The following is a 17,401-nucleotide window of genomic DNA, read 5'->3' on the forward strand; positions in this document are numbered from 1 at the left end:
GTTTTTTACTTCAAAATTTATACGTATCATGATTCCAAAATCTGCTGCAGAACAATGACAATCCCTATACTTTATGATAAAACCTATGCCTAAAAATTAAATTGTAATTATTTGACATTCTCCCTTGAAGTGTTACCTATTCAACAAGCTATTTTGGAGTTAATTTAAACTTCATTGCACCCTCTTGCATTCATTTTGGTAAGTGCCACCAAACTTGAAAAACCTTGCAATACGAGAATTTTATACCTTGTTTTGTACCTCTATTTTTAGGTAACAAAAGCTAGCAAATATAATCAAAATAAACATTCATTTTTAAAAAAGAAACATATTAGTACCTTACACGTTTCATTTAAATTTGAAATTCCTCAATTATGACCCAAAATGCTAACTTCGCCGTGACACCATTGGTTTTTTTTAAGTAACTAATAAGAATTAGGGATAAATAAAATAAGGATGCCCCAAGTTTGAGTGTATATATTTAAGAGATGTATTGCATGTGTGTGTAATGCTTCATAAAATGTCATGAATAGATTTGTGTTGGAATTGTTATGTTGTGTAATGCTATATAAGTTGTGAATCTTGATTGATTGAAACATGCTATGTCCCATAAGTGAGTAATATGTACAAACATATGTGTGGCTAGTTGTAATTAGATGTATTTGAAATTCCTTGAAAAGCTTGAAGAACACATAGTCAATGAAAATTTGTCTAATGCTTGAATTTATAAGAAATGATTGAATATTTTGGAAAAACCAAATAGTTTGGCATGTGTATATATTACATGACAATTTTGAAATGTTATGTATATATTTGCTAGGCATATTGAGACTTTCCATTTGTGATTGAGAAATTCTTTGTAAGAATATATGTATTAGTAAAAACACACAAAGGATTAATACGTAAATGTATTATGGCTAATAAGCTCCCCAACGCCTTATTTTAGACTTAGAATCTCTAATTGAGAATTGAACCATTTTATAAGTCTTGTGTCAATTGGTGAAGGTAATTTACGAGATTCAAGGAAAGCAGTGAGGATAATGGGCTAGAAATTGATAGTAATTATGCTTGAGAGCAGATATAAGTACTTGCTAATATCGGTATAGATTTGTATAGTTGAGATGGACTATTAGTCCTAAATTTGGCTGACACCTAAATAGTACGTTATGAAATTAAATGAATGAATTAGGCTATTTAGATGGCGAATAGGAGGGATTTCTCTCCCTTATAAAGGAAGTCGCTGTGTCATTGCTATGATGTAAGATGAATGGTATGGAAGGATGTTATGGCAACCTAAGGGATTCTTAGTGTTTGAGTCTTCAAAATAACCGTATAAGTAATACCTAGCAAAGGCGTCTACTTGTGAGTACTTTGTGTGGTGCTTTATTTTTCTTATGCACTTCTGAGACATATTCGATGGATAAAACTAGTTACAGATGTAGCTGCAATACTACCTTGGTTTGATTAAAGAAACTCTCAATAACTTTCAATGCATAGGATGTTTTGGATCCAAGAGTCACATAAACATGATAATTGAGTCCTTTAAACCAAACTGAAGTGTGCATATGCATTTTTCATGCATCATTGATCTTCTTAAGTTGTACAATTTATTTTTGAATGAATTAATGTGTATGTTCAATGTTGATGTATTTATTTCACTTATCTTTTTCCTAAATTATGTTATTGGATAGTGCATCTTACTCCTCTTGTCTTTATAAAATTGTTGCGGTGTTTGTTTGTTTTAAAAGTCTTTATAGATACCAACGATGCCTATTCCTCACCTTTTCCTGAATGTGGAGGTCATTTTTAAAGAAGACGAGGGAGAGTAGACAACTCATGAGCTAGACTATTGTAACACTTCCCATGGACAAGTTACTGTCATCCTCACTAAAGTTTATTTTAGCTTTCTTCCCCGACAAATTCACTTCATAATACTACTTATCTTTACCTTTAAAGTTTCGTTTGATGTCTACCAACATAGAGCCCCAACTGCAACCTGAGTCCTCTGATGTACCCTTTTATACATTTGCTTTCATAGAATCTACTTCTGAAACCATAGGCAACTAGATATCTAATGAATTTATGTTCCTTCACCTTTCTAGAGAAACCACCCTGCACTAGAAATATGTCTAGACCTTCTCGTACTACCAACTCCTTCATCTCACTACATTTCTTTGATCATGAGGAAGAAGAGGATCCATCAAAGGATGATAAATAATTCCATACTCCATTATTGTAACATTCCACCACCAGTGTGGTGAAAATATTAAAGAGTTTATGCTTTGTATTGATGTTAGAATGGATGTGATGGTACACTCTTTAAGTTATTTTTTTTCTTTTCTCGACTACTATATAACTTTCTAAATATATAGATGAATGTAACTGGACCTACACAGTGACTTATTAATCATGCTTTATTAGAAGTTTGCATGGATGAAAAATAGTGTAAAGTAGTAATTAATCTTCTTAGCATACAGGTGAACCTGTTCAAGTCTATTTGTTTGAAAAATGTCACCTTGAAATGGACAACCAAACTAAGAAAGTGAATGAGAATTATAATGTATGATTTGAAAAAAAATATATTTATGCATAAGTGAGTATTACTCAAATCCATTTGCATGGCCAGATAATATGCTCGGTAATGAGTTGTGTAAATAGATTTGAGCAGCTTTTCTATAGTAGGAAACTTATGATTGAATATTGAAATGCTTAATAGGTACTCAGAAGACTGAATTAAATTAATCAATTGTAACATTGTAGTTACAAAGTTGAGATATGTGAAATTTTAATTTCTCTTCCATGTGAACGTTGAAAAATTATTGTATGTAAATCATGTTGCGTACTCTGATATGGTTTGTCAAAAAGAATGAGACCAAAATTATATTCAAAGTGTCAAGAGTTCGAATATAAATGACTCAAACTTGAAATATAAATGACACCGCTAAGTAGAACGTAGTAACCAATGTGGCAGTTAAGACATGTAGGATCATGACTTAGTTGGCCCGCTATGGACAACGTGTCGATAAATAATGGTGCTAATGTGTGTCATATAACACTACTACGCACCATATGACGTGCACAATTTACTAACATAAGTAATGACAAATAATTAATATTTTAATTTTATTAAATTTTTTGTTTAAATTACTGACAGGTGTACCAAAGAATGTTTAATGTTTTATTTTATTTTTTAAAATTATTAATAGTTTTGAAAATTTTGTATGTTAGTGCTTAATTCTTAACATTCTCACATATTTGAAAACCATGTTTAATTCTTAATGATCTAGCCAAAGTTTTACAATTTGTGGGTTTACTAGATCAGTCTTTAGATTAATGCAATTCACATATAGGTGAGTTGGAATATGTAAAGACACTTTCTAGTAGACTGAATGGTATATAACAAAAGAAAGGGAGGAGTTACTTGCTTGTCACTCTGCATAACCATACATATTTTTGGATTGGATTTCACCATAAAAATTCAAAATAAATATAGTTGATAAGTCTATTACATAATATTTTTATTATCTTAATATTTCATGATTACGTGATGTTTTCATAACTGATATGATGTGAAAAATAAAATATAGAATTGAAAAAAATCTAAATGGGACATTCTAATTTTAATTATCTAAATATGACTTAAATAATTAAAGTCTTCTTCTCTGTTAAGGGCTTGGTTGAAGATGTTTATGAGCTTTTATTTTATTGAATTAACTTTAATCTAATTTTAAAATGAGTTTTTACCTATTTTAAACCTAAAATTTTATTTTTATTTTTAATTTATTATTGCAAAAATAAACCACTCAACTCTTTTTTTCTTTTTTAAAATATACAATATAATTACCTCTATAAACATTTTTATCATCACTAATACTAGTATCAATTGTTGCTACTTTCACCTCCTCAACAATAACTATTGTTACTATTATTACTTTCATCGTGCCAATTGATTATCATTGTTATCAATATAATTATTATTATTACTATACTTATAATAACCATTATTCTCATTATCATGAGTCTATGTTACTCATTATTTTCTTCCTCTTTTTTGATATTTTATATCATCACCATTTTTTTATTAACTTGAATTGAAATTTAATATTAAAATTAAAAATTTGATATTAAAATTATAAAATTTAAAAGTAATTTTAGTTTTTACAACTTTTAAAACTTAAAAATAACAATCATGTCAAATAGGAATAATGGTTTTATAATTTTAGTTTAATTTTTTTTGTGATTTTTAGTTTTAAAAATTTAATAATAAACATTTAAATCAAGCACTCTTAGTTCTTTATTGAAGCTTATTTAGTGATCAAGTAAGAAAAGCAAAAGAGAAAGACAACACCAATAATGTTGATGAAATTTTGGCAATGAAAATACTAGTAAAGATTATGATAATTGCATGCATGATTATAATAATTATATTGGTAAAAAAAAATGATGAGATTATGTTGCGGGTAGTAATGGTCACAATAGAATTACCAAGTAATAGTGCTAATAGTAATAATTATGTGTCAAAATGTATATTAAAAAATTATTTTATATAATAGAAAAAATTACTAAAACTAACTTTAAGTAAAATATTTAGAAATTATTTTAAATAGTTACTTATCAAAATTATTAATTATAAATATAATTAATTATTAAAATAATTTATTTTTTACAATTAATAAAAATATACACTTAATTAAAATTTTATTCAAATCTATTTTAAAATTTAACCACCAAATTATATTTTAATAAATATATTTTATTTATAATGCTTGCTATAATACTTATAATATTCTATATGATTTTTTTTTTATAATTTTTCTATATGTTAAAAATTAAAAAAATATTTATATATTTTTAAATAAATTATTTAATTTATTATTTATTAATATAAAATTAATAGTGATAATTATTCTATACATAAGAAAGTATTAATTATTTTATCCTTACAATTATTTTAATTTTAATTTTTATATTTTCAAAATATATTAATTTTAGCTCATAGTTACGATTAGATAATGATATAACAAATTTATGCTATATGTTAATTTTTTATTACATTGTTTTTTATAATAACAACAGTAAAATAAATAAAAATTAACCATTTTAAAAAAATAATAATAAAAATTATAATATATTTTACAAAATTAAAAATGATATTTTTACATTAAATTTAATATAAAAAAATTAAAACTCTCTATTCTCTTAAAAATTGAACGATAGTATTGGATTATGTGTAGCGTTGGTCCACCGCATTCCATGGAAAGCGGTGTAGAAGAATCTCTTCGGCCACGTGGAAGAAATGAAAGAGAACATCCAAGTTGTCTGGGACCCTCCACTTATCCCCAATCAAAGCCTCTCCATCTCTCTATCTTTTTTATCTTCCTGCACCTCATTCCTTCTAAAATTTTATTTAATTTATTTTATAACAAATAATATATTTATATATATTACAGATTCTTGAACAAGTGTGTTTTGAAAAATATTTTTAAACATAAGTATTTTTCATAATATCTTTAAACGAGGGAAATTTTAAAATTAATTTTTTAATTAAGTCATATTTTTTACATTATACAGTTATTTTTAATTTAATGTTAACTTAAATTTTAAAATTTTTCATTTTTTTATTTTATTTAATATAATATTATATTTATTATTTTCTAAATTTATAAAATTTTAAAAAATTATATAATATATTTTTAATTATTTATTTTAAAAATTTTAATTTAATAATTATTTAAAAAACTCAATATTAATTAAAAATAAAGTTATTTATACCATGTCTTGTAAATTAAAAGAAGATTATACATCCTTTTACAGGTGTAATAATTATTACAATTAATTTTAGATTAATAAAAAATAGAATTAATAATTTATTTAAAAAATATAAATATTTTATTCTCTTAAATATTAGATATTTTATAATAAATCATTGCAAAATTATTTATTAGAATTTAATTTATAAAATATTAAAAAATTAAAATTTACTTTTTGCTGTCAACATGCTGAGCTGATAGAGATGGGAGTGAGCTCAGTATTTAAGGAATTGACAATAAGATTAAATTATAACTTTTTAATTTTTTATAAATTAAATATTAAAAAATAGAAGAATTTAGAATATATTTATAAAAAAACATAATTAAATCAATTTTTTTTTTTCGCTAGAAAAATCAATATTCTTTAATCCATGAGATCTTAAAAAAATAAAATCATACCGTTAATATAGCGAGAATATAGAGTGTTCTTTGAACCTTACTGCCTAACAACAATAAACTTATTTATTTTTTATTTTTATAAATCATGGTATGCACTAAAATGCGCGTTTGGGTGTCCCAAGCGAAATTTGGCACTCCCAATGGGTAAATTGATAAAAATGAAAAGCCACCAACGGTAGTGATTGATGGAAGCAAAAACTGATTAGAAACAGCGCCATCAGATTGGTTGGTAGAGACCCTTTTGGGAGTGAACAAAATTGACGAAGTACTGAAGAAGCGTTATAATTGTGGGGTTGACCAAAGCTATCGTGGTGCTACTGTGTTCAACACATCATATGCTGACAGAGACTTGCTCATATAAACAGTTACTTAAGGACATTGTTTTTCTTTCTCGTGTCCCTGTCTTTTTAATTGCTTCTTTAATTTTTTTTTTTCTGCTTTTCTCTCTCGCAAATGGAGCAGTTAGCCTAGAACTTCTTTTGAGCTTTGAATCTGTAAGTGGCTTCATCCCTTAAATCTTATTTTGTTCAATGAATTTTTGTTGCTACTTGCATGTTCTGAAAGCATGCCTTTTAACTTTTGGTATCCTGTTTTTGGTTTTGTATTTTAATTTTGGTGACTTTGGATGTATTTTGCCTGAATTGGGATTTTGTTTCTTGGGTCGAATTTTGATTTTGTATTTAGTTGAAGCCGATTTCACTCTGTAGGAATTCTGGGTACTTAGAACAAGCGGTGAGAGAGGATTGACTGGGTAGAGAGAGTTTGATGAATTTTAGTATTTGGGGCTCTCAACAAAGTGATTTGAAAGCTGGGGTTTTCTTCAAATGTATTAAGAATGTACAGTTTTTCACCTGGGAGAGAAGGGTGAAGGGATTTTCTTTGCTCTGTTTGTGTGAGATGATATCAATATCTATCTATTTAAAGGGGAACATTTTCCTAGACCAAAACACAAGGGGGAAATTTTCGAATATGGGTCATGAATCTGAAGGTACACTGAAGTGAATATTAGTTTGGTCTTGATATTACCGTGTAGTGTTGACTTAATTAAAGCCTTAGCCTTTAGTCGTAAAGTTGATTGATTTGCTAAAGTAGAGATTGTTTCATGGATTCGATTCCAGTAGTCAATTGTAATGTCAAGTGGCATGCATACTAATATTATTTTGGACATCTATATTGAATGGCATAATTGGGAGTCATAAATATATCTTTCACAAACTTCCAATCTTCCCTGGCCACACTATATTGGTTCTACTTGGATCTTTGCTACATAGTCTAGTGCAATATGGTCATTGGCTTTTGCAAATTATTGATACAATATTAGTGTACTACATCAACAGTTCCTTACTCATCTTACTTGGATTTACAGTGATACAGATACCCAAGATATAGAATTTGAAATGGATTCAAATGGGAGCATATGTGCTAACACCTGGACGAGGTCATCATCCTTAACATCACCTGCAAATGGTTTATCCTCAGATCCTCTCTCATTCCCAGGTATTGGTTTGCAGCATAATCAACGCAAATGGGATGATCCCTCAATTTCAGATTATGGGATCAGTGCTGAAGCACCTTACAAAAACTTCAACCAACTCTCTCAAACCCAGTCTCAGCTTCCTTGCAACTCAAACAATGAGACTAAGATCCCTGGTCAAGAAAACTTTCCTCTGAGTGAATCGTCACAAATTGGTAAACTCCAAGATTGGGACCCCAGTGTAATGTTGAACAACCTTTCCTTCCTGGAAGAAAAGATTCATCAGCTTCAGGGTCTAGTGCATTTGATTGTTAATCAAAAAGGGATCGGACAACCTAATGAACTTGTAACTCAGGAACAGCAGCTCATCACAACTGATCTTACATCAATCATTGTTCAATTGATCTCAACTGCAGGTAGTCTTCTCCCTTCTGTTAGGCATACCCTTATAAACACTAGTCCATTGGTTGGACAGCTTGGCCAGCTCCGTGGGACCATCGTACCTTCTAGGTTGGGTCCAAGTAGCAGCTGTATTCAACCACAAAACAATAGTGAAAAAAAAATCTCTGATCAGTCCATGCAGAGTGATCTACCTAATAATTGTGAAATGGAGCAAAACTACAATATCGAAGACCATGAATTGAAAGATGAAGATGCAGATGATGGAGAAAACCTTCCCCCAGGTTCATATGAGATTTTACAATTAGAAAAGGAAGAAATCCTTGCACCTCATACTCATTTCTGTACGATCTGTGGGAAGGGGTTCAAGAGAGATGCGAATCTTCGAATGCACATGCGAGGCCATGGTGATGAGTACAAAACTCCAGCAGCACTTGCAAAGCCACACAAAGAATCTGGCTCTCAACCAAAGCTTATCAAGAGGTATTCCTGCCCCTATCCTGGCTGCAAGCGAAACAAGGATCACAAGAAGTTTCAACCTCTGAAGACTATTTTATGTGTCAAAAACCATTACAAAAGAACCCACTGTGACAAGAGTTACACATGCAGCAGATGCAACACCAAGAAGTTTTCAGTCATGGCTGATCTAAAAACTCATGAAAAGCACTGTGGTAAGGATAAATGGCTTTGTTCATGCGGTACAACATTTTCTAGGAAAGACAAGCTTTTTGGGCACATTGCTCTTTTCCAGGGCCACACACCAGCCATTCCCTTGGATGACACTAAAGGGATAGCTGAGCCACCCAATCATGACGGCAAAGAAAATAACACTAAGGTAGGGAGTATCAACTTCAGTTTTGGATCGAATAATCCAAATGGAGATAGAGTTCAAAATGTCATGAATTTAAAAGGCAATATTGATGATCCTATCAATTATTTCCCAACATTGAACTTTGAAGCTAACTTTGGTGGGTTTAATGAATTCACACGACCTCTATTTGATGATTCAGAAGGATCATTCTCCTTTATGATGCCTGGATCTTTTAAATCTGAAGGAGAATCAACTTCTGATAATCTTTTGTAACAATTAATACTGCCGTTGATGCAGTTAATATCTATGTTTGTCTCTTCTTTTTCCCCTTGTGAAGGAATAAAGCTTTTTGGTTTATGTTAAATTTGTATTTAGAATATGCATTACAAAAGATAGTATAGTTAACTATTTTTTTTATATAATTGATTTTCTTTCTTTTTCCACTTAAAAAAATTGTAAAGCATATTAATTTCATTAGCATGTGTAATCCTCCTGATCTTACTTAGTGACATGATTGTATTAATTTCGTGAGGATGCAATTTTTTAAGAAAGATATATATTTTCTTGAGGATTAATAATTTAAATATGGTAAAAAAAATGAAATTATAGATATATGATGTTTTTTTGCTAAATTACGTGAATGTAGTCTCAAAAAACGTTATTGGTGATTTTTTGATAAAACAGAAAAAAAGTTGCAACCTAAGAGAATTCATTGACGTGACTCTGAGCTTGATGGAGGTTAGAAAACTCGGCCATTGGTGACCTTTAGGCCTGCAACTAGTTAAACGCCATTGATGGATGTTGGAGGTACTGAAAATTTTGCATTGACGACCTTTGACAAGTCAAGGAATCTTCCACCTTCACTGTAGTTGGTAACACTTGGTAGGAATCTCTGGAGCTCTAGAAAATCGCCATGGGCGATATTTGGATCAGAAATTTCTACATTTCACTGTTGTGTGCAGGCATGGGCAATGGTGCTGGTAAAAATTGCCAGGGGCGAATTTTGATGCTATAAATTCCAACTCCAAGTGCAGTAAAAAGCCATGTGCGTAGAAGAAGGGAGATGTAGTGTTCTAAGGTCAAAGAAGGTGAAAAAATTCTGAAAAACAATTGAGGGAAAAATTATTAAATTTAAATTAGAATAGAAAAATATATTACAAAAATAGTGAGGGATTCTATTATAGATTCAAGGATGTATATTCAGAAAATATTCACAATTTAAACGTAAGTATTCTTTTTCTAATTTTATATTTTAATTAGAATTTAATTTTGATTACAAATTTGTTAAATATATCCATATTCTTGAGTACTTTAGAAAAAAATTCACATTTATCCATATTCTTAAGTTGAAATAATAATAATAGTTAATATAAATTTTGTTAATAAATTAACATTTTTAAATATTTGTAAATATTTATTTTTATATTTATTAACATAAGTTTTAACTTTTATAACTTTTAGAAAAATAACGTAACAATTTTTTGTATTGGTATAAATAGTTATTGAATATAATAATTTATAAAATATTTATGCTAATGTAATAACTTGTTATTATTTTAATTATTTTGATGAAATTGGAAAATTTTTATGATTAGTAGTAATTGAAAATTATTAATATAATTAAAAGAATAGCAAAAAAAAATTTAGAAAGGTTATTTAATAAAATTATAATTTATTTTTATTTCTTAAAATTGTTATTAAATTAAATTCTATTAATTTTTGAAATTAGTATTTTTGACATTTATTAACATATTGTTAAAATATTATAAATTATTTTAAAAATGTAAATATGTTTTTTCGGTATAATTAGTTAGTAAATATAATAAATTATAACATATTTTGGGTAATGTAATAATTTGTTATATTTGTAATTATTTTTCTCAATTATAAAAATTTTTGAATTATTATTAATTGAAAATTTTAAAGATAATAAAGAAATAGGAAAAATTGAGCATGTTAGGTAATATAATTAGGAATAATTATAATTATAATAATAACAATTATTATTACTATTATTATATTTTTGTTATTAAATTAAATTCTTATAATTTTTTTAATTAGTGTATTTGATTATCATTGACATATTATTAATATTTTATAAATTTTATTAAAATAATGTAAATATATTTGTTTTAGTATAGATAGTTAGTAAATATAATAATTATAACATGTTTATGGTAATAAAATAATTTGTTATATTTGTAATTATTATTATTATTATTATTATTATTATTATTATTATTATTATTATGTTTTTTTTATTTAATTAAATTCTATTATTATTCAAGTATAATTAGTAAATATGAAAAGTATGAAAATACTTATGGTAATAAATAATTTATGTTATATTTTTATTTTTTATTTATAAAATTGATAAATATTTTTGTCTTAATTAATATTAATTTTTTATAACAGAAAATGAGATAATTACGTGCTCGTTACTTATCCATAATGACATATAGGAAGAAATAAATGTAATATTATAATTTGTCAAAAACAAATAAACAATTCTCTTATTAAGCACTTGTGAAATGATAGAGGCCTAAAACAAACACATTTCATTTACTTTATGGAGAATACACAATTATATTAGAAGATATTTGTATACTAATTAGACTCTGGATTGATAGTATACTAGTGATTGGGTGCACTAGTCTCTATTACGTAGTGGTTTAAAACGTATGATGAGTTTGTTTACTTACTTCATATGTAATTTAATGAGATATTATCTATTGTTTTAATTCGTTTGCTTCTTCTTCTTATTATTATTATTATTATTATTATTATTATTATTATTATTATTATTATATTTTTTTGTTATTAAAATAAATTCAACTAATAACATTAATTAGAGTTTTGGATTATTATTAACATATTTTTAATATTTTATCAATAAAACAATCACATTGGTAACATAACAACCAAACCATATTAATAACATAAAAAGACAATGTGAATAATTAAAACAACCATAAACGCCGTAAAAACAACATCAAATTAGGTGTTTCACCACATCATCACAACTACACATTGTGAACTTAGGTTTTGGAGTGGAGCATGAGGACATTGCCTTCTATTATGGTTCTCAGCTCGGCAAAGACTACACTGTCATGGTTTTCTCATTTCACGCATATCCATTTCATTAAGGAAACAAATTAATTTGGGACGATCTTTAATTGTGCACTTTAAGCCAAGATTAGGAAAAAGTTTGGTTCTCTATAACGTCGTCATGTCCTTTTGTTCCCAATCACCCCAAACTCTTTTTTATAAACTTTGCATACTTCATTGATTGTATAGATATCATCTAACATAAGCATGTTAATCAATATTTTTACTACAATATACAGTAATCACGTAAAGACATAAATATCTATCAGTATACATATCACCATAGTCATAGTACATTTGTCTTATATCAACTCTATATTCTTGCATAGTAGATAAATCCTGAACATGAAAAGTTTCACTGCGCTTGACTTGTTTGATTGAAGTCAGGTTATTATAGATTTAGAGAAAACATGTCCAACCTTTTTTCGTGCATATGCCTCACTCTCTTTCTGAGTAAATAATTAAGCCAATCAGAAGTAAGTTACTCTTAATAATGCAATGATAAGAAGATTTCGAGTATCTTTTAACATTGAATTATGCACTCAACTAGATTTGTAGTCACACGACTCCACCTATAGCCTCTTTTAAATGCTAGAACTCATTTATCTCATGGAATTTCATTAAGCCAGTTTTAATAAACCTCTCCACATTTCTGTAATTGTTCATAATGAATATTAAATTTGTGCTTGGTTCTTGAATAACCTTCAACATTTACAACAATTCATATTAGTAGTTTTAAAAGCATACACATATTCACATAATTGTTATTTTTAAAATATATCAAGGTCGTGAATAATACCCATGTAGACGACAAGTTTGTGCAAGTAAGGAGCCTTGAATTTTTGTAAAAAATTGGTCGCAATATGCCTAACATGTGAAAGGCTCTTGGAGGTTCCCACTATCCATTGCTTCTTCTTATGGCTACATTAATTGACTCATACCGATCAGAGATTATGGCAATGCCATCTTGGGTGACAATGCATCTGTATAAATTGTGAAAGGAAAAAAAAATTAGGCATCTGCAATCTCAATCTCAACAATAGCAAAAGCATCGGCAATATATTCTGATTATCATCTTGTGCAACAGCCACCAATAGAACATCTTTTTATTTGTCATATAAATGTGTTCCATTAACATGAACAAGTAGTTTGCAATGTCTAAATGCTGTGATATAGGGACCAAAAGTCTAGAACACTCGAAAAAATATTTTAACATTGAGAACTAATTGATCATCAAGGTAGGCCTTTACATCATCCAACTGAACAACAGAACTTCGAATATAGTCACACATTGCTACACACTGTTGCAGCAAACCTTCAAATGAGACTTCCCATTGACCTAAAATTTTTTAATTGCCTTTTGTTTTTTCATCCATGTTTTGTGATAGTTGTCATGTAGCCATACCAAGACTGAATCTCACAAATAACAAGATAAGAAAGTACAACAGTATACACACATGTACAATGAGTTTTATCTCCCAAATAAACTCGTTCTTTCTAAAAGTAGCACGAAAAAGTCATCCACAATCTATTATGCCTCATGCATTTACAATAAAATATATTTGGTTCTAATTCAACCACTTTGTAGTTCACTCCGTTTGATATATTGTAACATTTAATTGTTCGTATAATGTTTCTCTATCATTGAATTTCTTTTCAACATACAATTCTCTATCTACATCAAAATGACCAATCAAATGCAAACACAAATATGAAATAATTAAAAACTATAATTTAATTCATAAATAACATTACTAAAAATAACACATACCAAAGTTTGCATACTCTGAAAACTTAGATTTATGCATAACATCAAGATCTAGCAAATGCACGAAGGGTAGCTCCCCAAATGGATGTTGTCCAATCACTGTGTTTAACAAATGGACCTCGTTATTGTTAAGGATTTAGTAAGTGTACCAAGCTTTCGATGCAATACAGAGAGTTGTCGTATCTATAGGAAATGTGAACACTTAAGCGATTTTAGCTATCCAATTTAAAATTAACAAATTCCTAAATATTCACAAATGTACAACTAAGTAATATTTTGTTTTTTTTATAGTTTGGTTCATAGAAAATAAATGCAAAAGCAAATAAAAGTAAATTGAACTACTATGATAAGATTGGGAATTAGACTTCATCTATTATCCTCTTCATATTTTGATTATAACACACATTAACAATTACCAAAGTTCTATAATACACTCTCATTATATTTACTCGTTATATTCTTCTCCCTAGGAATGGAAACAGGCCAAGCCGCCTCACAGGGGTTTGTGACCTGACCTAACCTTTTTAATAAACAAATAAGACTTTGGCTTATCTTAAGGTCTGTTTAAGTAAACAAGTCAGAACTGAGCTATTTATGAAGTCTGTTAAGCCTGACAAATTGACCTATGTAAATATATATATATATATTATATAATTTAAAAATAGAGTTGTCAAAATATATTTAAATAATAAAGTTATTTAATGATATATTTTTTATATTCTTAATTCTGTTATTATTAAATTAATATATCATATTATAATTCTTTTTATTTCTAATTATAATAAACAAAAATTATATTCTATTAAAAATTAAAAATATTTATACACGATTACACTTTTTAAATAATAAATTATCATATTTATTATATTTAAACAAGTTAAAGAATAGTTAAGTCTTTGAGCAGGAATAAGACACAGTCAAAATTAAAGAAAATAAAATTTAAAATTAAAATAATAAAATTATATTAATATATTTTTTACACTCTTAATTTTATTATTATTAATTTAATTATTTAATTATTACATTAATATATTATGTTTAATTCTTTTTCTTTATAATAAATAGAAATTATTTAAATATGAATTATATTTTATTCAAAACTAAAATTTTATAAAAAAATAATAGAAAAATAAAATAAAAAATTTAATATACAATATATATATATATAATAGGACCATATAGTAAATAATATAATTTTAAATAAATTATATATAATAATATAAATTTTTTATAACTTACTACGTGTTTTATCTTTATTAGTATAAATTTTTTTGACTAAAGTACTTATAAAAAAAATTTAGATATCAGGTCCATAACACGCAGGCACATACCTAAATATAAATATGTCAAATTTTAAATAATTATTTTATATTATATTCAAAACTAAAAATATTTATACATGATTACGTATATTTAAAAAATAAATTTATTTAATTATAAAATATTACATTTGTTACATTTAAATAAGCTGAAAAATTGTCTAAATCTTTAAACATAAATAAGAAACAGTTAAAACTAAATAAATTAAAATTTAAAAATAAATATTAATATTCTATTAATATATTTTTATATTTTAATTTTATTATTATTACTATATTATGTTATAATTTTTTTATTTATAATAAATAGAAATTACTTAAATATGAATTATATTTTATTTAAAAGTAAAAATTTATAAAAAAATGATAACAAAATAAAATAAAAAATTTATTATAATATATATATATATATATATATATATATATATATATATATAATCATACCAGGTAGCAAAATAATATAAATAATATAATTATAAATAAATTATATAATAATATATATTTTTGTAACTTGCACATGTTTTAATTAAATTATTAGTTAATTTATCAATTTATATGTAATATATAAGTATATATTTTAATTTATTGTATCAATAATATTTTCTATATTACATTAATGTTATATTGTAATTAATTTTACGTTTATTTGTTAATTTAAAATAACAAATCAACGAAACAAATAAAATTAAATATTTTATAATTATTTTCTTAATTTAATAATTATTATTGTCATTATTTATATATATATATTGCATTAAGTTTAAATTTATTTATTTTTAAAATATAATAATTTTTTTAATTGAATTAACAAATTGTGTAAATGTTACTTTTTTGTAATCAATTTTATGTGTTTACTATAACTTTATTTGTTGAATATAAGATGTTTTTAAACAAACAAAATATGTTTCTAAAATAAAACTAAAATCTTTTAATATTTAAATAATTTTAAAAAATAAATAAGTAAAAATATATAAATAAATTTTATTAATATAAAATATTTATAATTAATGCTTAAATAATATTTTAAAAATTATTTATAAAATTATATAAATATTATTATAATTATTTAATAATTATTAATAACATAGATAGAAATTAGAAAAACATGTAAACTAATTTGATAATAATATATAGATATATATATATATATATATTAATATTAAAATTTTCTTTTTTGTAACAAGCTTTGTTAACAGGCTTCAAACAAGGTCAGGCCATTTAAATAGGTCAGGTCAGGCCTAAAATAAAGCCTTTAACAGGTAACAGGTTAGACTCAAGCCTAATAATTATGTTACAGGCCAGGCTTGTTTAGAGTAAAGTCTGGCCTGACCTAACCTACTCTCACCTGATATTCTTCTAAGATATGTTTATTGAGTGATAATTCTTTACTTAAACAACAAATAATTCAGCATTACTAACAAAAGTTATATAGCAAACAATAGATTAAAATATATTCCTAGAGTCCCAACCTATTGCATGTATTTACCCCAACTAGGTTCTAAGGTAATTTTCCAACTCACCTTGGATTCACAAATCATGAATCATTTCCCGTATGGTAGAAACAAGCATTAATATTAAAATAAATACACTTAACTCATGACAAATGAACAAACATATATTAAAAATATCAAAACTTTTAGAGTATGAAGATCACATCCAATCCCTAGAGTTCTAGTCGTTCATGGCATACATTACGATAAGAAAATGCAAGGAAAAGAGATAGAAATTAGTTCTCTAATGGTTCTTGATCACTTTCCCAAGCTTCTCCACTGCTCTGCAATGTCAAATTAGGTCACTCTGTACTGAGATTTCAATTTTGGCTCTCTCTTTTCGAGCTGAATCTTCTATTTTTGTAGGGCAATAAGTGAATTCTCACTCAAGCGAAAAATAATCAAAGAGAAAAGTCTATTGCAGGATTTCTCGCTCAAATTCTCGCTCGGGCGAGGACCACTTTCGCTCAAGTGAGAAAATCAACCAAAACAATTGTATGAATTCTACATTTCTCACTCAAGCGAGGGAATTCTAGCTTAAGCGAGACTTGAAAATTTGGGCGACTTCAGCAAATCTGTCTCATCCCAAATCATAAAAAATAGAAAACAACTCAAAATCTAGTAAATCATATATGCATTTTGAAGTCCTGCATGTGTAACACCTTGAATTTAATTTCCAAAATAAATAAATTTCGCAATAAGTGAGAATAAATAAAAAATTTCATTCAATTAGTTCCTAACACATGGTTTCAATAAAGTCTTTCAAAATAAGGATGGATTATAAGTTTAAATCAAATCAATGCTACAGGACTAATTTAAATACATC

At 26.6% G+C, this 17,401-nt stretch overlaps 1 protein-coding gene across 4 annotated transcripts; it reads left to right on the forward strand.

Moving 5' to 3' along the window:
* The first annotated feature begins 6,596 nt into the window (after positions 1-6,596).
* Positions 6,597-10,520, forward strand: LOC113858066 (protein SENSITIVE TO PROTON RHIZOTOXICITY 1-like). 4 transcript variants are annotated; one of them, XM_027490503.1, is made up of 3 exons: positions 6,602-6,700; positions 7,573-8,914; positions 9,575-10,164. In XM_027490503.1, the coding sequence occupies exons 2-3, from the start codon at positions 7,604-7,606 to the stop codon at positions 9,650-9,652; spliced, it is 1,389 nt and encodes a 462-aa protein (XP_027346304.1). In that variant the 5' UTR covers positions 6,602-6,700; positions 7,573-7,603; the 3' UTR covers positions 9,653-10,164. The 4 variants fall into 4 exon arrangements, with proteins under 4 accessions (XP_027346301.1, XP_027346304.1, XP_027346302.1 ...); XM_027490501.1 differs by lacking the exon at positions 9,575-10,164 and having other exon boundaries at positions 6,606-6,700; positions 7,573-7,703; positions 7,755-9,224; XM_027490502.1 differs by lacking the exon at positions 9,575-10,164 and having other exon boundaries at positions 6,606-6,700; positions 7,573-7,673; positions 7,755-9,224.
* Positions 10,521-17,401: the final 6,881 nt, after the last annotated feature.

This window comes from Abrus precatorius, unplaced genomic scaffold (genome assembly GCF_003935025.1).
Source record: "Abrus precatorius isolate BTA unplaced genomic scaffold, Abrus_2018 Scaffold2, whole genome shotgun sequence".
Classification (NCBI taxonomy): domain Eukaryota; kingdom Viridiplantae; phylum Streptophyta; class Magnoliopsida; order Fabales; family Fabaceae; genus Abrus; species Abrus precatorius.